The sequence below is a fragment of the Trematomus bernacchii genome, unplaced genomic scaffold (assembly GCF_902827165.1).
Source record: "Trematomus bernacchii unplaced genomic scaffold, fTreBer1.1, whole genome shotgun sequence".
In the NCBI taxonomy this organism is placed as follows: domain Eukaryota; kingdom Metazoa; phylum Chordata; class Actinopteri; order Perciformes; family Nototheniidae; genus Trematomus; species Trematomus bernacchii.
The window spans coordinates 564,395-584,924 of NW_022987591.1; the positions used below are offsets into that span (position 1 = coordinate 564,395).

Here is a 20,530-nt window from a genome sequence, read left to right on the forward strand (position 1 = left end):
TCTTGTCTATTCTTTTCAGTGACAAACTGCTTTTCTCACATTGATTGATACGGTGTTGCCTCTCTCTTTCAGTCCCACCTGCTTTTTGCAAAGTGGATTTTCTTGCACTTCCTGCGCAACAATATACATTTTAAAAAAGAAAACCTGAAAAACGTAATTGTACAACGTAGCCTAGATAAAAGTATTCCTAAGGGCCTATTAATGATCTGTGACCAAATTAACTTGAGTTTAATTCACATTAATTATTTGAGTTATATGTAAGATAATGATATAATAGCATAAGCAGAATAATATAATATAATAAACATAATAAACTAATTTAAATAAAATCTTTGACGTACAGTACACTATAGATATGTTAATAACTACATATTTTAATACCCTTTAGTTAAGATCATTGTTTTCACGTCAAATGAAATGAAATGTGCATTTGATTGCTCAATAATAATACTAATATTTGTTTTAAAAGATCACCAGTTGCTTCCTGTTTCTGTTGGAACCGCGCGCGCACCTGGACTGTGTGGAGTGAGAGCGCGAGGCAGCAGGGAAACATCACGTGGTGACACATCTCTACCACTGACGTCATCGTCCCCATCTCCAGGCAACCCCTCCATCAGCACTCGCGTCACCGTGCGACCGAGCCTCGCGGTTGCTCGGCAACAGTGACTTGCGCTCGAGCCCGGCCTTGCACCCAGCTCGGAGCTCTGACGCGGGTGTGACGTTAATAAGGTGGGTATCAATTTGTTATGGGGGCAGGGGGAGGAGGAGGAGGAGGAGTTCCCCCTGTGAGTGCAGAGGCTCTGCTCTGCATTCCGGCGGAGCGCACAGATACACACGGTTGCAGCCGAGTCCCGGGCTGAGAGACTTGTTGTATGAACTCACAACTCAAATTAAGACGGGAAGAAAAAAGTTGATCCGCGCGTGTTTTCTACAGTTTTTCCTCCCTATTGTCGTTGTTGTTTCTTCCCTCTTCTTGTGGAATGGTTTACATTTTTTTCTGGGAACTTTGAGAGAAGGTGGTTTATGTCCGAATTTTAAGGTAAGACGAGACTCCTCTCTTCAAAATACCTACTTTTTACTACCTCAGAGGCAATAAACCGTTTCTGTAATTTTATTGCACAACCAAAAGTGCTTTCGTTTTTAGTTAAGCTGATTTGTCTTTTACTTTCTATTTAACATTAACAAAAGTGACCTACATTTTGTAATCAAATTATGTCTATATGATTAACACATTAGGAGAAGTTATCCGTTGTTGATCCTTTTTTTTTAAAACTCGAAAATGTGTATGTTAAAAAATATATTTTTGGAGGATAACACTGTGAAGAACATTTTTGATAGAACCTTACTCAGTCCACTCTAGTGAGACTTTCTCCCACTGACATCATTTGTTATACAAGCACGTTTTCACCCTGCTGCATGTGATGTAGAGCCCTGCCTTTGGTGCACACCAATACATACGTGTATCTACCTATCACAAAATAAGAATGTAATGCAATTATGTCAACTATATCTGAATATGCAGTGAAATTAAAGCAAGTGTTTTTCTCTGCAGGTATTAACCCAAACCTATCCCAACGCTGTAACTCCAGACTGTTGATGCACCATGGTGATCCTGACAGAGAGCAGCCAGGGGGCTCAGTCCAGCCCGGCCCAGGGAAGACCCCTGCAGGTCGGCTTCTACGAGATCATCCGCACACTGGGGAAGGGAAACTTCGCCGTGGTGAAACTGGCCAGACATAAAGTCACTAAGACACAGGTCAGCATCTCTGCTATAATTCTGTGGCTGGTTTTTAAAGATGCATAACCTTTCAAATTATTATTTTTTGACATTTACAATTTATCTTTTTTTTTCAGGTGGCCATTAAAATCATTGATAAGACCAGATTGAACCCCTCTAACCTGGAGAAAATATACAGAGAGGTGCAGATAATGAAGCTGCTTAACCACCCTCATATCATCAAACTCTACCAGGTGTGTATAATTGTTCATGTTTGTGCAGTGTTGTTCTATGCATGGCTGCAGCAATAGTTGTTCAACCTGTATTACATCCTCAATGGTGAAGCTTGGTTGTGTGACGGCCCCAAGTGCAAAGAGCCAGTCTGAACACACGCATGCATCTGGGAGGGAAAATGCAATGGTGTGGAAAGCTTTGCAAAATAGGGGCACATTGATTTCCCTCAGTTACAGTGTGGTTGTTATCATTGATATGTGGATGCAGCCGTGCCAAATAAGGATAATTTGTTAACCAAGTGATATTGTACCGGCTCACTGCAGGACTTTGGTTGAAGAGATTGTAGAGATAGCGCTTCTGGTTAAAGCTTCATCCACAGGTCTGGACATCGAGCCCAATTACCAGCCGTTAAAGCCCGGTGCAAAGTATCTGTGCCTCCAATTAGCTTTACTGCTAGGATGGCCTTTCTGGTGTTCTGGCTCGTGCCTGGCAAGAAAAGGCAAAAACACACAATGCCCTTTCTTTTTTCTTCCTTTGGACTCATTCTGCCCTTTGTTAAGCTCTGTGCTGTTTTGCTACTTTATGAGATTAGACCTACTTAATGCCTGATTTTAAGAAGCTAAGCAGTATTTACTGTGAAATCATGGCTCAAATCAAACAAGCTCCTGTCGAGACGGAGCAATTTGTTCATAAATCTTTATCAGAAATGTAAATAATTAGATTTTTTTAAATGACAAAAATCACCTTGTTAACTGTTAACCGAGAAAAGGATATACCGATAATTGCATTAGATTGGATTATGATCAGGTCATGGTAAAGGTGGCTCTCAAGTCTAACATGGATGACCTCTGTTTGTATCCTGCATGGGATGCATCCTCTTTAATCTGCGTGCCCTTGGGTTGTCTGAGGTGATGCGAGTCAGATGGTTGGTACTCGGTGAAGGGGAGGAGGTGGTCTGAGACCTTTTGGCTGATAAATCAGCTGCTGCTTCTCTCACCGGTCTCATGAGAGTAACATTTAGTTTCCCCTCTCTAGTCGAGGATAATTGAAGCCTCTCCCTTTCTCTTTGTCTCCTCTGTTTGACCTTGTGTAAATGGCACATTCCTCTTATCCCCTTGAACAACACCCCACTACTGTGCGGCAGTACAACCTCCGATGATCTCAAACACAAAACAAATCCATCCCTGTATTATCTGTAGCTGCTTTTTCCTATTCAGGGGATGGCTCGAGCCAATCCCGTCACACTGGAGCTGCCAGATAATCACTAAAGCGGCAATAATGTAGTCCCCTAATTGATTAGTGAATTGACAGAAAAATAATGACCACGTTTTTGATAATCGATGGCGGAAATATGGAAATAATATGGAATTCTTAATTATATTGGACTGAATGAGCAATATTTATAAAATGCTGCACAAGACCTGTCAAATATGTGCATGTGATGGAATAAGGAGACCATAAAATGTTTTAGGTTAGAATATTTTGCAGCTTAAACAACCTTAAAGCTACTTTATGGAAAATAAAATGGAAAATATGAATGTTAAGGAGGTAATCTTCCTTCTGGGTTAGCTTGAGGGTGCTTGACGTGCCGTGCCTGCTCTTCAGTGCTGTGACGTCAGCAGCACCTCAAGGTGACAGAGCCCTGGAGAGCTGCCCTATCGGACGGACAAAGACTGCCCCCCCCCCCGGCTTTGAGGAGCGGTGCATTGAATCCTTCTTCTCTTGGTTTTCTAAAGGGGCTGGTGGATGAAAAAGATTAACCTGGAGTATTCAGTTTAATTTTGTGACATTTGATTCACAGCAGCTTTTCCCAGAAAGGGCTTTGTCACCTGACAACAAAAAAAAGTCTTTGTATTGCAACCTTTCTGCTCAGCTGCCCTGTTCCTGAGGGCTCTGAGGGAATGGGAGCTTTTTATGAGCTCAAGGAATGAATTGGGAATTGCGTCTTTCCGGCCTACATAGTGCAAAGAGTGTATTGAGTGATTGCACTCATGGTGTTTTTGATACACAGACGGACACGTGAATACTGCCCATGTGAATCTGTCTCTCAGTTTCCTGGAATTAAAGAGATAGGGGGAGTAGTGTTGAAATACAACACTAGGACTGTTGCCAATATAGTGTCAGCCTCAGGAAGAACATCTCCAAACATTTGATAGTAGTCTATCTGTGCGAAAGATATGCATTTTACACATTTCCCTTTTGGGTGTGTTTTTAAGATAATTCATACAGGGAATAATGAGATGAGGAATTTGGTGGTTAGAACATTCTTATGCCAAGAGATGCCTGGAGCGGGCTAAACAGATGAATTTGGAGCTGGTTTTACGCTGTGTCATAGCCAGCTGCCAATGGCATAGTCAGTTAAAACTCTGCCTTGTTTCCTTTTGCTTAGGTCATGGAGACCAAAGACATGCTGTACATTGTGACAGAGTATGCGAAGAACGGAGAAATGTTTGGTGAGTTCAGCTTTCGATTTTTTTAATATTTTACTTTTAAAATGAATGTTGGCCAAATATATTCTCCAAAAGATAAAATAATATACATTTTCAAGTCAGAAACTTGGCATTGAATTAAAATATCCTCTCCCTACAGACCACCTGACGACAAATGGCCGCATGAGTGAAGATGAGGCGCGAAAGAAGTTTTGGCAGATTCTTACAGCTGTGGACTATTGCCATCAACACCACATTGTTCACCGTGACCTTAAAACCGAGAACCTGCTGCTGGATGCCAACATGAACATCAAAATAGCCGGTAGGTCTGGTGATTTGTAACTTCGATTAGAAGGGTTAATTTGTTTTTATTAGAAAGCATATTTTGAATCTAATATTATCTTTTCATACCCTTGTCTGTCTCATGTGTGGGAAACTATATATTAAAGCTCATTATGATCTGGTCTTTCGACAATGATAAGGATATGACACTGAAAGGCATCATCACTTTCAGCGCGATGAGCTCCTCATGTTGGAAACAGAGAAAACTGAGAAGTTTAAATAATAACAGTTTTGTGTATCTCTTTCTGTGTCTTATAGACTTTGGATTCGGAAACTTCTATAATGCAGGGGAGCCCCTGGCGACATGGTGTGGCAGCCCGCCTTATGCTGCCCCTGAAGTGTTTGAAGGGAAAGAGTATGAGGGGCCTCAGCTGGACATATGGGTAGGCTTATAGAAGTAATATATAGACAGCATTATTAATTCTAGCATTTTTTTCCTTCATATGCTTAAGTTCTCCGTTTTGCTATTTTCTATACAGAGCCTTGGTGTGGTGCTTTATGTTCTGGTCTGCGGCTCGCTTCCATTTGATGGACCCAGCCTTCCTGCACTGAGACAGAGAGTCACTGAGGGACGATTCAGAATCCCTTTCTTCATGTCTCAAGGTATAACGGCAACACAATCATAACAAATACTGTCTAATCTTCCAAGTGTTGTGAATCCAAGACTCATTCCTTGTTTTCCGTCCTCCAGACTGTGAAAACCTGATCCGTAAGATGCTGGTGGTGGACCCGGCCCGGAGGATCACCATGGCCCAGATCAAGCAGCACCGCTGGATGCTGGCAGACCCCACAGCCGCCCACCAGACCCTCAGCCACTCCCTGACAGAGTACAACTCCAACCTGGGGGACTACAGTGAACCAGTGCTGGGCATCATGAACACACTGGGCATCGACCGCCAAAAGACTATTGAGGTGAATTCAAGATTCAATTGTTACTATGTCGTCTCCAAAGAGATTTTACTCAACAAGGGCAGCAAGCCCGAACACAGACGTTGCTTTAACTCTAACAATAAAGATGAGAAGAGCTAAAGTAAGCTGTAAAGAGAGAAAGTGACAGATACAAGCTGGCATTAAGAGCCACAGAAGGATAACAAAGTGGCAACACCACTAATCTGCTGTCTGTCCTCTTCCACAGTCTCTGCAGAGCAGCAGCTACAACCACTTTTCTGCTATCTACTACCTGCTGCTGGAGAGAGTGAGAGAGCACCGCAGCCAGCAGCTGAGCCGCCAGAAGACCTGGAGCCAGAGACCCAGGAGCACCTCCGACTCCCCCGGCCCAGAGGTGAGCACTCCAGCAATTTGATTGTCATACAACGTCAGATTAGAGAGGCTGACAAAAAGGACAGTGTACAGATCAAAAGTGCACTCTCTATGACTTGTCTATCTCCTGTAGCCCTCCATTTCATTGTGATGTAACCTGCCACTTTATACCTTGATTCTAAAACGTTGTGTGCCTTCTGCTTGTTTCTAGGCGATCATGGAGTCAGCTGACAGCTTTGGATCTACAGCATTTTCCATTCCTGCCCAAAGCACTGCTCCAGTGTACCCGGAGATGGAGTATGACCAAGCTGGATTGTTTCAGGTAAAAATTGATTAAACTTGACAGCCTTCTACTGTCGGCAGCTCAGTGTTATCTTCTACTAACAGTCCCACTCTTTGTATTTCAGCGTGTGGTGTTTCCAGTGGAGGCCAGCCTAAACCGACTGCTCTGGAACCGCTCCATTTCCCCCAACAGCCTGCTGGAGACCAGCATCAGTGAAGAGGTGCGACCCAGAGACCTGGAGGAAGAGGAGGCAACACAAACCTTTGCGCCTTTGCTCCCTCCAAGCACAACTTCCCGCAGACACACACTGGCTGAGGTGTCGGCCCGTTTCCACCAGTGCAACCCTCCATGTAAGTATGTTATAGATAAACCATCAGTTTGAAAGGCTTCACTATACAGCACATTTTGATGCCCACTGTTGCATATCCAACGTTTTAATTGTTTTACCTGTTGTGTTTCTGTAGGCATTGTAGTCTGTCCTTCCGATGGTGCCTCTTCTGACGGCTGTCTGAAGTCCTCGTCCAGTCCAGCCCACACTTTGCAGGGTGCTATGGGTGGGATGTCAACACTTCTGGCCTCTCGTGCTGAAAGTGGAGCCCTGCTGCCTGCTGAGACCCACCTGACCCTCTCCTCCCACCTCCTGCCCCAGGCCCAGGGCAGCCTGCCCGCTGTCAGCTTCCAGGAGGGTCGCCGAGCCTCTGACACCTCCCTCACACAAGGTACAGGAGCATTCATCCACTCTGATTCATCCATCCTTTTTTTTTTTTTATCATTTGTCACTTTATGCGATCAAAGGAGCATTTTGAATAACTTTCCATTGTCTTTACACAGGCCTCAAAGCTTTCCGGCAGCAGCTGAGGAAAAACACACGCACCAAAGGGCTTCTGGGATTAAATAAGATCAAAGGTCTGACGAGGCAAGTCATTTCTCCCCCTTCCTGTAACCGCGGCAGCCGAGGGTCTCTGGGTCCGGCGCTCTCTGAACACCGCAGCATGCTGGAGGAGGTGCTGCACCAGCAGAGGTGAGAAACGTGAGCAATATTACTCAAGAGCACACTGTTGATGTCGTCTGAGGTGGCCAATCAGGTCAGACTTTACAGCCCTGATGTTAATAGTCTGATCTTCTGTCTCTATTTTTCAGGATGCTACAGATCCAGATCCAACCTCAGCCTCTGGTCCAAGCTGCTCCGATCGCATCTACCCAGAATCCCCTGCTGTTTCTCGCCCGGCAGCAGTCACCCTCTCCTCCACCCACTACAGTGTTTGCTTCCTCGTCCATCTTTGACACCCCTACCCCCTCAGCCCTGCCTCCTCAGCAAACGTCAGTGGGTTTACAGCACAGCCCGTGGAAACAGAGCCTGGAGACTTCCTCCTCCGGCTGCTCCTCATCATCCTCCTCAGCCTGCTATGCCTCTTCTCTGTCCCCCGTGGCCTCCGCTGCTTACCTCCTTGAGGCTCGTCTGCACATCAGCCAGCAAACCCCCCCTCCCTCCCACATCGGCCTCCAACAGCAGCCCCAGTCGACAACACAAGGCACCTTCCTCATCATGTCCAAGCCAGGGGCGTGGAGCACGGACTCGGCCTCCAGCACAGACCCGGACCAGCAGGACTCGTGTCTGTCCACACAGCAGCAGCTCAGTAGCTGTGTGATGGTGAAGTAAAACGATCACGACCAGATCTATTTTCTTTGTGGAAGATAAAGATTTGGAGGCGTAAAAAGAAAAAAAGCAGAAGTGAGGAAGAAGAACAAAAGCAGATGCAAGCGACACATGTACACTTTATTTAACAACATGCGGTACACATGGGAGAATGTGTATGTTGTGTATACTTTAATAGCATATAAGCTAAAGACTAAGCAATAATCAGACTCTGGGTAAGGCGCTAAACCCGTATCAGAGAGCAAGAGAAGCAATAATAGACTGAAAGGCAGCGCCCTGATGATGGTGTCACTTGAATGAAATGGAGTTGACGGTAGCTGATAAAGTTGCGTCTCCCGTACTTTGAAGCTGTTTTTCTGAGACGTGACCTGTTGAATACAGGAAGGCTCCCTATTCCTTCTTGTTTTTAGACACTTTTGTGTCATTTCCTGTTCTCTATGTTTTTCAATTGACTGGACAGAAGACCAAAATGATTTTTTTTCCACTTTGTTCGCCTTTCTAAAGAGACATCTCTCTGTAGCAGTGCAATTAACATGCAGTATAGTGCCCAAAGCTTCACTGAAGGAGTTCATTTGTATTGAAACTGTGATTTGTTTTTCTTCTGTGCAAGATAATTATAGTTACGCAAATGCTGCTTTTACCTCAAGCCGCAAAAGACTGCTACATCCTCATCAGCCAAAACTGAAGGACGATGGTGTCTCACTGATTGAGTAAAGCACAACAGGTACATTCCTTCAGCTTGGTAGCACCCTACACATGTGGATACACTGATCCGTATTCCCTTGTTTGATAAACAACTTCTCGTTAGATGCTTTTACTACCTCCACAGGCAACAAATTAGAAACCTGTAAAAAGAATCCCCGAAGAAAATGCTGTCAATCCCGGTATATCAGAGGAAACAACATTTTCAAATGCACAGAACAAAGACTGTGGGAAATGTGCAATATTTCACATTGAAATACCAAGGAAGCATAAGGCTTTATATAGGATGGTCAAATGTACATTTGCCTGAGGTGTTTGTGTTTCTTATTTGTAATGTATCTCTTTGCTGTGCTAGCTAGCTGTCTAGAACAGGTACTATTTATGTGACATAATAACATGTTACTGTAGAAATTGAGAGAAAAGACTCAAGGCATTTCAAAATGTTGTTTCTTCTCAGCATGCTTGTAGTTCTTTAACTGAAAGGAAGAATTTGGGTTTTACCAAAGAGCAAACAGCACAAGAGATGGGTGATCTATCAGATACACTACTGACTACTCACTTTGAATGCTGTCTCAAAATGTAGCAAGGTGGTTAGCAAACATATTTCACATGATCTCCTTAGCTGTTGCCATGGGAACACTCTGGCTACCACCAAATCCCGAAGCTACAAGTGCTATCTATACCTATAGCTTACCATGGTGGTATTCATTTTTGTACTTTTCTAGAATAGAAAAAAATGTCAGGATATAGCAATACTATGTTGTGCTGGAAGCTGAACTTTACACAGTTTAAGGCTGAACGAGATGTGTAATATTATAAGCTTATTAAGCCCTCATATCTGTGAAACAACTTGTAGAAGAGCAGTGTTTTTGCAAACCAAGTTCTGTTTTTGGAAAAAGTGTTGATGTTTCTATAGAACAACTTTGGTTTATTGCACTCACTACAAACACTTGTGCCTTTGAACAAGCTCCTGATCTGAGGTCTTCATCTCCGATCGTTACATTAAAGAAAGAAGCTTAATGGCCCTTTTGAGACCTTCTCGGACCTCTCTCTCTTCTTCTGTATCGGACCTTTGAACTTGCTGTGTAAATAGAAGCGAAAATTGCACTTTATTTATATTTTATTTCTCATGAGGAAAACAATTCTTCACAAACTATTGAAACACTAAGACTCTTGATGCAGTTCTCTTTTTTGATAAAAAAAAAATAAGATCCTATTTCCTGGTTTGTAACTTGATCGTGTGAGCATGTGCATGTCTGTGTGTGTGTGTGTGTGTGTGTGAGAGAGAGAATGTCAGTTCAAGAAAGATTGTGTATTTATGTGGCTATTTATTTAAATAAAGTTCCCTTCCTAAACTGTCTGTTGTCTGGATGTTTTTCAATAACTTATCGACCGACATGTTAACCGTAGATATATTTCATTATGATAAAGGAATATGAAGGAAACCGCTAAAGCAAAGCAAGATAAGATAAGATGTACTTTATGGATCCCAAATTGGGAAATGTTTTTGTTACAGAAGCTAAAAAACAAGGCATTGCACATAATTAGAAATGAAAAAGAGTAGAAAATGAACAACTATAAAATATAAACATTTCAAAAATCGAAATAAAACAGGACTTGACTGTAACTATTTGACAATTAAAACACTATTGAAGGGCCAATTTACAGCTAACACAAAATAAAAGTAGGATATTATTTACATTAAGTGAGCAAGGAATGCCATACTAAATTAGATATAAATGTAGAATTAACATTTTCTATTTGGACATGTTGTATTTAATTCTCACATGTGATTATCGTAGGCATTGTAGGCACAGCCTTATGCAAATCTAGATTTCTCGCACATACTGAATGAGCATGTGACAAACAAAACCTTTTGCATCCTTAAATCTAATGATAGATATGCTAAAAGTTCACAATACGTATGTAAAAGTGATGTTGTCTCTTAATACATGTCTATAATACTAATAATCATCCTTAACAGTGACAACCGCTAATAATAATTCTGGTGGGATAAAAACATTGTGTATTCCTAAATACTGTTTTATCTTTATAATATTTCGATAGCAGCTTACGACAGGGTTATTACAGGAGCAGAATAACCTGTGCGTTTTCTGGACTAAAGACTTCTAATGACGCCTCACCCTCTTCCACCAACTGATGACGAGGCTCTCTGATGATGCACTCGCTGGCACCCTATGATTATCTTGTGATGCAGAGTGATGATGCATTGCACCCCCATGACCCTCCTGCTGGCAGATTATTCATCAAACTGAGAATGGACAGCTGTCTGACGTCTAACAGGAAAGGCCATGTGGGAATGGAGTGACGCAACAGCAAAATGAGAAGGCAGACCATCCAAGTGAGCTCCGCTGCTCTACTCTGGCTGCGTGCTCGTTATCTCCACTTAGTCAAGAGAAAGAAAATAAACTCAGATTTAACTCCTGCAGGAGAACTGCATTTTCCAGACTTAATGATTTGTTGCTTGTTTCATGTACATATTTACACTGTCTGACACACACATGTTCACACCTATTATACATGTAACGAATGCTGTGACATTTGGCATATGACCCTTGAGGAGTTGCTTGTGGGAATGAGCGTAAAAGGAATGCCATGCATTTAAAAAACAGACGTCACAAACGCATCTGTCATCAGCTGATGCCTGCTGCAGACGTGAACCTTGCATGCCATGAGCTATTAAGCTTTTCGTAACAAGCTACAGCACACTGTGACCATCTGAATCAGAAACAGGCTTAGAGCCAAGTAGGTTAACACATACGAGGAATTTGCCTTGGTGTAAACGCAGTTAGAGTAGAACATTTAAACTATTAAACGTTAAGATATAGAAACTTATTTACATGAAATCTGGATATACCAAAAAAACTAGGTGCAGTATGCTATTGCAAAGTACTTGGAATAATAAAATAAAATGCAATAATGTTATGGAAGTGGATGAGAGGTATATAGCTGGTGTACAAATGTGCAAAATATATGGAGGGTTGTGCAGAACAGGCAATACATAAATGAAATAAATGTGTTTTGTTATGTTTGAACATTCCACAAAATATAAGTTTATACGTAAGTCAAAATCACTAAATGTGAGAAGGTATTGCATTTTTTTATGCAGGGAAACTATCCATAAACACAACAAAAAACAAGATAATTAGAATTTTAGTTTTATAGACTTTTTAGCAGACCTGAGATCAGGGCAGTATTGTGGTTTTGCCTTCTTTTAACAAGTTGATGTCTCTGTGTATTAAAGGTAGGGTAGGTAAGAATGGAGAAACCAGCTCGAGTGCGCTAGAATTTGAAAGTACACAACCGAAAAAAATCTGCCCCTTCCTTCAGACTTCCTTATAGAGCCCCTCCTCCAACACACACAAACGCGCACATGACCAATGAGGGCACAAGATAAGTTTGTGCACGAGATGGAAGGCTGACAGGCAGGTAGGCCATCCAGTTATTTTAGCCGTGGGCCGAGGCAGATAATTGGACTTGCTTTTTACAGCGCCACGACTTCCACAGATGAAATATTTGTATATATTTATTGTCAAAGCATTTAATATATTCATTGCTATCGGGATGTTAAGAGCATTCCATGGAATATAACAAAAAGTGTTTCTGAAGTGTATTACCTACCCTACCTTTAAGATAAATAATTAAAGATATGTTGAATGGTTTGGATATATAATGATGACATAACACTTAATCACATTTTGCACATAAATGTTAGATTATCAAATGGCTAAGAAGCTATCATTAAATACAGTTTGGGGTTGTACATGTAACAATGAGAAGGAACAGTGAGCTTTTGCAATGGAATAAAAATATAAATATAAGTAATATATAAAAATGAGTAGTGTATTAGCATAGTGGCCCTAGATAAGAGCCACAGGGAATTGTTGAGTGTCGTGTGATGACCACTGTGATGTGATCTGCGGACGTCTGGGTGATTCTCCTGTCTGTGCTCTCTGCAGGGGATTTAGAGAGAATCTGGGGAGTTGTTTCTATGTTTGGTTGCATGTGCCGTTTCTTGCTTCACATTTTCTTTTAAGGTTGTGTTGCTCCAGTAACTTCATTTCGTTTTTTGATTTCTTTACTCAAGTTAAACTTTTAATTTGGTTTAATCTTATTATTTTCATTTAAATGCAGCGTCTACTTTTTTATGGCCAATAGAGTGGTGCAGTGATGACGTATTTTTGTAGGCCGACCCGGAAGTAAGCTGCGCAAGGGTTCCGTTCTTATTATACATCCATGAAGGGTTCCCTCGACAAAAAGCAACAGGATTTATTTTGGAATATTGTAAAAAATAAGATCTGTGGAAAACTAACCTGTTAGATAAATGCACGTTTTGTTCAGCCACCACATGTCTACCCTACTTTTATAATTTTCGAATCATAAATCTAATCGCCAGAAGCTAAATGCTAACGTTATGCTATAAACGAACTACAGCCGAGTACAGCAGGGTCGCACGACTTCAACTTCACGCCAACTTAAGATCGATATTCAAAAATACAGATTGTACAAGTTGAAGCGTTTGTTTGAACAGTTTGCAAGAGCGCAGGTACTTGCTTTCAAGCAGAACAGGGGCAAACAAACTTAGCGGGAGTGTTTACGTGTTCGGCGTAATGACGTACAAGGTCCTCGACAACTTCTGTAGTCCTATAAAGTGGTGCAGTGACGAGTCCTAAAACCCGGAAGTGAGTTAGCATTTTACCACTACCGGTTCCCTCGTCTCAGAGTCAATGGGATTTCTCCATAGGATTTAGGAAATCAGCTCGAAATAAGGTCTGTGGTTGACACAAATGTAAGAGACGGATCACGTTTTGTTCTACGACATTAAATACATCAGCAGTGACCCCACTGGTGGTTTTTGAAGAGTTTACGTGTCTGAAAAGCGATGGTTGTTAACAAGTGGCTGAATAGGACTACAGAAGTTGTCGAGGACGTTGTACGTCATTACGCCGAACATGTAAACACTCCCGCTAAGTTTGTTTGCCCCTGTTTTAGGACTCTTTCCTGCACCACTCTATTATGCCACATCGTAAGACTAGTCACAGTGTGAAACCAATTAAGAGCTGTGACTGAAAAGTCTTTATAGTGCATATAAGTAACTGTGTTGTGACTGTCAGAGGCTGCAGAAAAACATAAATATACATTAACACATGATGTACTGATATTATCATACATAATAATAATATATATAATCCTGTTTATGTATTATCCAGTATACTTCCACTTCATCTCAAGCCTTACTGAACTGTCCTTGGACAAATCAGTGTTTGTCTGTATGTTAAGTATCCATCTTAGCAACAGATATACAGAGCTAACTGTGTATTACTTGTTACATTTTAATTGTTTTATACTGTTATTTCGAAAAAACTCAAAACCAAACAAACGTTATGCAAAAACAGTAGTTACCTGTGTATTTGTATTTGTTGGGGACTACTTTCACCTGTGGATGAATACGTATTTGGTGTACTAGTGGTATTTACACCAGCAGGATGGTTGGATTGAATGAAAATAAATAGCAGTTCATTGTTAAAAAGGGAGATTGTCTCAATACTTTGTATGGCTCATTGATATGTTTTTCATTGTTTTTGGACAACAGAGGAGGCCTTTGGCACATTGTATTAGTTACATCAGGCTTAGGAGACACAACTATTTGTGAGTTTTTTTCTTGAGATGGGTGCTCAACAAGAAAAATAATTATATCAGCTTCATCCACACTAAATAAACTTCTACCAATTGGTAAGAGAAGAAAATCCAATCCAGAAAGTGGAATTTACAAAGCATTTTGGGATTTTGACAATAGTATTACGCACACAAGTGTGACTTTGATGGACCTTTCTCACCCACTGTACTCCCCAACACACTCATCATCACATGCACACACACACGTACAGAAAGTAAAAAGAATCCAAGGTTCCACGCAAAGAACACTCGCCATAAAACATTCAGAGAGTTTTGAATAAGTAACTTGGGTTATCAAAAGTTAAAGTGCATTGAGCACAGAGGTTTTTCCCGAATGTATTTGTGTCCACAAAAGCAGAAGAGACAGAAGATTGGGGGGGGAAGCAGCGGCTGGGGAGAAATACTGTAACAAACTTCCCACCTCAATGAGAATCTATAAGCGAGAGGGGAAGTTAATGTCTGATGACAAAAGGGAAATTCTGACTCATGAGAACAACATTCCATTAGCCTGGGGAACAGTTGCATAAGAAACGTTGTTGTGGGACAGATACTGTACACATAAAACCACTGGCCTGAAGTACAGCACATAGAAAACACTCAATATTATCAGGAAGCCTCTGTAGTGGGCTTTTGGATTCCTCCCCTTTATGTGAGATTAGCACCCTCCTAATTGTGCGAACATGAGTGAGACACTGTACACATGCGTCACTGCCAATAATCAGGACGAGTATGAATACCAGAGGATATGTGGAACTTTAGAGGTTTAGAGTTAAGTAAATAAACAACTATCGGAAGTGCTCGACAACAGAGTTTGTTGCTACGTCAGTTACTTCACTGCTGGGACGAGCAGCAGCCAAAGGAAGCCTAGATTTTTACATTTTAAAAATAACCTTCCCAAGACTTTATCAGCAGAAAACATTTGAGGAAAATACATCATAGTACTGAGACAACTCTGATTTAGAGCTAGAACTGATTAAAGGTGGGGTAGGTAATTTTGGAGAAACCAGCTCGAGTGCGCTAGAATTTGAAAATACACAACCGGAAAAAATCTGCCACTTCCTTACAGAGCCCCTCCTCCAACACACACGAACGCGCACATGACCAATGAGGGCACGAGATAAGTTTGTGCACAGATGGAAGGCTGACAGGCAGGTAGGCCATCCAGTTATTTTAGCCGGGCGGCTAAAATGATTAGTCGTGCTTTTTACAGTATTACGGCTTCCACAGATGACATTTTTTTATGGATTTTTTGTCAAAGCACTTAAGATATTCATTGCTATCGGGATGTTAAGAGCATTCCATGGAATATAACAAAAAGTGTATCTCGAGCCGGTTTCTCAAACTTACCTACCCCACCTTTAAGTGCTATCATTATACTAGGCTAGTGTCCATAAACATGTTTTTTGGAAACATTTTCAGGAATCGTTTGGGAACAACCTAACTTTAATCAACTTAAAAAGGAGCAACAAATTGTTTTCGTGTAAATTTCCCCGTTGCGAGACAAATAAAGGATTTCTGATTCTGATGTTAATTTTATATTTACTGAAGGGTTTTGTCTAAACTGTGTAACAGGGGCCCTGCGCACTCATACCAAGATGCTGTGTGAAGTGATGATAGAAAACAATGTTTTTGTTCGTCCAAACAAGGTATAATTACTCCAAAAAAGTGAAAATCTTGTCAAATAGATCGTCAGACGGCATAGACAGCTTTGTTTTTACGGAGCTCCGAAGTCACGTTGTTGTTTATGTCCGCGGCTCCATCTTGAATACGGGCGTCATGTTCTCGCAATAATTGATATATCTTATATACAAGATCAGCGCCACAGTATTGCCCTCATACTATATTTTTCTAGAAAAACCACTGTACAGCATCCACTGAACCAAAGTGATTACAGGTTTGAAAGACATGTTTTACTGACCTTGCTTTACTATTACTGTCAAGTAGATAATATGTGCTATACTTATTGGCCACTTAAGCTCATTCAATGGTAAATATCTTTGACTTTAAATTAGTTTCCCTAAACCAGTTCAAGTGTCTAAGAAGATAAATGTTGTTGACGGATTAAAGCCCTCTGAGACAAATCTGTAAAATTAAAACTGACTTGACCTGAGCTCATGGGACTTCTGGAGGAAGTGAATAACAAAAGCGTGGAAAGAACTCTCAAGTTTGTTTTTGTCAACAGCCTGCACATGATGTTAATCACATGGCACTGCCGAGAAATACAAGTTTTTTAGATTACTCTTCTGCACTTTTTGTCATTTGTTAACTCTTCAAACTCAAGCATTGGGAGACTTGTTTATTTACTTCGTCAGATGTTTGTGGGCACCTTTGTGGTGATATTGTACACTTGGGGAATTTTAACTATGCTTGTCGATGATGACCACCCAAGTAGATTTGGTTTCTGGGAAGCTTGAGTGTCCCATTGGGTGGAGGCGGTGCAGGTTAAGCCTGACCTTTAGATCCACACATCCATACCACAATTATGACACAGCTAAGGACTGTAGCTGGGGAGCATCACAGCGTTGGAGCTAAAACAAAGCATTAGTAATTACTAGTGTTAACTGTAGCAGTCTGACAAGAAGCCACCAAGCGTACAGGTGACCAGCACTAAGGTCCCAAATTCCCTACACTGCACATCTAAGATTTAATTAAACTAGCTTCCAACCAAACTCTGAAACTGTATCTGTTTCAATTAATTAATACTGTTTACATATTATGGAAGAATACTAAACACAATTTATTTTTTATTTTTTTCGAAATGACGCAATGGAATGGTGTAATGGAAAATGTTATAGTTGGCTTATAAGAAAACCATCCCGTTCCTCCGACCTCCCTCTAAATTTGCAGGAATAAGTAAGAAAACCATTGAGATTGTGTAGCATTTCTGTTTCAGTGTTAAAGCTGGTATGTACAGCAGTGGGGCTTGAAAAATAAATAGTACAACAAAAGTGTCACCAGCTCATTACGCTTGAATCAGTAACCTAAAACTCACTCCTTATCCTCTTAAGAAGATATGGACTAATATGTGAAGTTGTGTGAATTGACTGTTTATGTTCTCATCAAAAATGCAATCATTAGAAAGGAGCTACCATGTCATATACAAGACCAAAACACCAATGAGTAATTGGCCTCACTGTGACGCTCCATTCATAGCATCAATGCTCCACATACCACAGACACTGCATATTAGGTTAATATGCTGCCAATGTTCCCCCGAAGTGAGGACAACACCCAGGACTTTTGATTTGGATGCTCATACATCACCAAGACTGGTGTGGCTTTACAGTAGAGAGAGAGATTAAAGGGAGGTGCATATAACACACACACACACACACACACACACACACACACACACACACACACACACACACACACACACACACACACACACACACACACACACACACACACACACACACACACACACACACACACACACACACACACACACACACACACACACACACACACACACACACACAGTCAGCTGTGAGAGCTATGACGCACTTTGGGCTCTGTTGATATTGTACAGCAGGCTTTGGCGTCTGTGTGAGCATTCCATTACAGGCATTACATTCCATCACTCTCATGCTTAGTTCACAAAGCAGCTGTGTGTGTGTGTGTCTGTGTGCGTGTGTGCGTGCGTGTGTGTGTGTGTACGTGCTAGTATGTGGACATGCTGAATTGGACTCTTAACCTTTGTCTACAACAAAAAAAACAGCACTGAACAACAATTCATAAAAAACAAATAAGGTCTGGAGCCACTTGTGAGAACAGTGCAGAAGGACATGAGTGGTAGAGTATTAGGGTAGGTAAAAAATAAATACGGGGCCAGGGGAGGGAGATAACATTCAGAGAAATTAAATTTCCCTGGAAAAAAAGGCCTACAGTGGATGACCTAATCAGATTATTTCTAAAATCAGATTTAGCAATAACGAAACACTTTTAGCCCAGAACATTTAACATTTAGGAGACTTTGCTTTCAATTGACAATTATCATTGTTCAAGAGAAACAACCTACTGCTTTGATAAAGTGTATATATTCAACTTTCAAACACTTGAACAAACTTTAAATTAATTTAGCTCCCAAAGCCTTACGGCAGCTGCTACTGACATATGGATATACATAACTCAATAAATACAATGTTCCATTTCATGAACTCCTTTTGTTGACAAAACTGTTAAACATTACCAGCCTCATCCTTGAACTCCATGTGCTCTCTTTTCTGTAAAAGTGGAGCTGGGATGGATGTAGTTGAGTTGTTTCTGAATATCATGTGATTTACTGCGTTTTCCTCCTAGTCTTATCTCCAGTGTTTGATCTCTCTCTGCACGTTTGCATAGGAGAAGTGTTTAGAGCAACTGATCAGAGAGCAGTCACGGTGCCTTGTTGCACCACATGGTCGTATCATGGCACAGGAGTGTCAGAAGTTGTGTCTCCGTGGAAACTTTGAAGACTTGAAGTCAGACCGTAGGTGCGTCACAGAGCCTGAGTCCTGGGCCTCCGGCTTCGGTTACGCTTGGCTTGTGACACCAGAGATAGTGCTACTACGTTGTTGCCACGAGACCACACGTTGCAGGTGGGTGTCATGGGGATCAACAACACCCCCCACCCCCGCGGCTTCTTCCTGCACTACAAAGAGCCTGAGTTTAGTTGTTGAGACTTTTCTAACAGGACACCCTCATATGTGGTTTTATAACCACATCTGTTTGTCAACTCTTGTTTGTCCCCCTTAAACCTTCACTTTGTGTTTTTTAAGAATATATTTAGTGGAGGATGATTGACTAACCACTTTGGTCCAGAACTGAAATATCTCAGCAACAGTTGAAATACCATGAATGGTTTGTAATGAAATGGTGAACTGACATTCATTTTTCTCAGACTATAAATCCTGACCATGACAGCAGTAGTTTTTTTTGAACATTTACCTAATGCACCCCGACTCACAGCCTGGATGTTTCACGCTGATTCTGATTTGTGACGTAAACAAATGAATGCGAGTTAGAACAATGCACATCACATTTTAGAGAAGATTTATGAGCACATAAAGAGGCAGATATGTGGCAATAAGTACAAACACACACACTGAAATGCACACATACACACAGCATGCCATGGCATTTACTCCTAACAACATTAATAACACAGCAACGAGCATTTGTCTGTTAAAGAAAAACAACACATACAATTCGCACACATAAAGTGCCCCTTTTTTCTGCAGGTTAAAGGTCAAAACCGCTGCCTCGTGCTCTCCTCTCAATGAAGTGTTTGTTTCTGCTTCTGATGCAGAATGTTTGTTTTTCTGTGTCACCTTTCAGTTTGTCACCTCCCGGCCTGCAGGGGACAAATGAAGTCATCAGCCTCACTGACGTCAGCTACTCCAGCTCCGAAATACAGCCAACAGTCTGTAAGATGTTTACAAGTCTGTCTTTCTTTCTTTTCCCCGAACGCTTGGTTATACAATTTTGCAGAGGGCTATGTGTGTGTGTGTGTGTGTGTGTGTGTGTGTGTGTGTGTGTGTGTGTGTGTGTGTGTGTGTGTGTGTGTGTGTGTGTGTGTGTGTGTGTGTGTGTGTGTGTGTGTGTGTGTGTGTGTGTGTGTGTGTGTGTGTGACAGCATGAGTGTGAGCTCTAAGTGGGTCATGGGTGTTTGCACAACCGCACAGAGGGCAGGGAAATGGGTTGCGTAGAGGGCATGGGTTAGCATTAGTCAAGCAGATTGTTTGAGACAAGAAGCACTATTTTGTTCCAGCGCAGCAGTCATGAGGCTGGACTGAATTTGTCGAGATAATTAACAGTCGTGTCGAATTGAATGCGCCTCTTGCTGCTCTTTTGCTTTTTCCCATTTGTCCACTGTTGTTATTTTCTGTCACATACCCGGATCCTCTGTAACTTTGTAAAGCCTCTGCTTGTATGTGTCTCAGTTCATTTGCGCGACCCATACTTCAGCTTTTTCCTGTCTCTGTTGCAAGTTATTGCATGAGCTCGAGTCAAATGACAGGAACAAGCACTTTGCTCAAAGGAAGTGAGCACACATCCTGTTGACGTCATATTCACATGTTCATTATTGCCATTTCAATGAAGGAAAGATATTACAAGTAAGTTTACTACATCACTGGACTGACAACACCTGTTTGGAAAAGGATGGGCCCAACCTAGGACACAAGGAAGTTGGGGGATTACTCAGGAAGGAGATTCAGTATTTCCCC

The 20,530-nt window shown here is 41.5% G+C and overlaps 1 protein-coding gene across 3 annotated transcripts; it reads left to right on the plus strand.

The window, feature by feature from the left end:
- Positions 1–799: 799 nt before the first annotated feature.
- Positions 800–9,984, plus strand: sik1 (salt-inducible kinase 1). 3 transcript variants are annotated; one of them, XM_034129121.1, is made up of 14 exons: positions 800–1,039; positions 1,553–1,756; positions 1,855–1,971; positions 4,341–4,404; positions 4,541–4,702; positions 4,981–5,105; positions 5,202–5,325; positions 5,414–5,634; positions 5,858–6,004; positions 6,194–6,304; positions 6,390–6,615; positions 6,730–6,984; positions 7,097–7,286; positions 7,406–9,984. In XM_034129121.1, the coding sequence occupies exons 2-14, from the start codon at positions 1,604–1,606 to the stop codon at positions 7,923–7,925; spliced, it is 2,415 nt and encodes an 804-aa protein (XP_033985012.1). In that variant the 5' UTR covers positions 800–1,039; positions 1,553–1,603; the 3' UTR covers positions 7,926–9,984. The 3 variants fall into 3 exon arrangements, with proteins under 3 accessions (XP_033985012.1, XP_033985013.1, XP_033985014.1); XM_034129122.1 differs by having other exon boundaries at positions 1,590–1,756; XM_034129123.1 differs by having other exon boundaries at positions 7,097–7,295; positions 7,406–7,548.
- Positions 9,985–20,530: the final 10,546 nt, after the last annotated feature.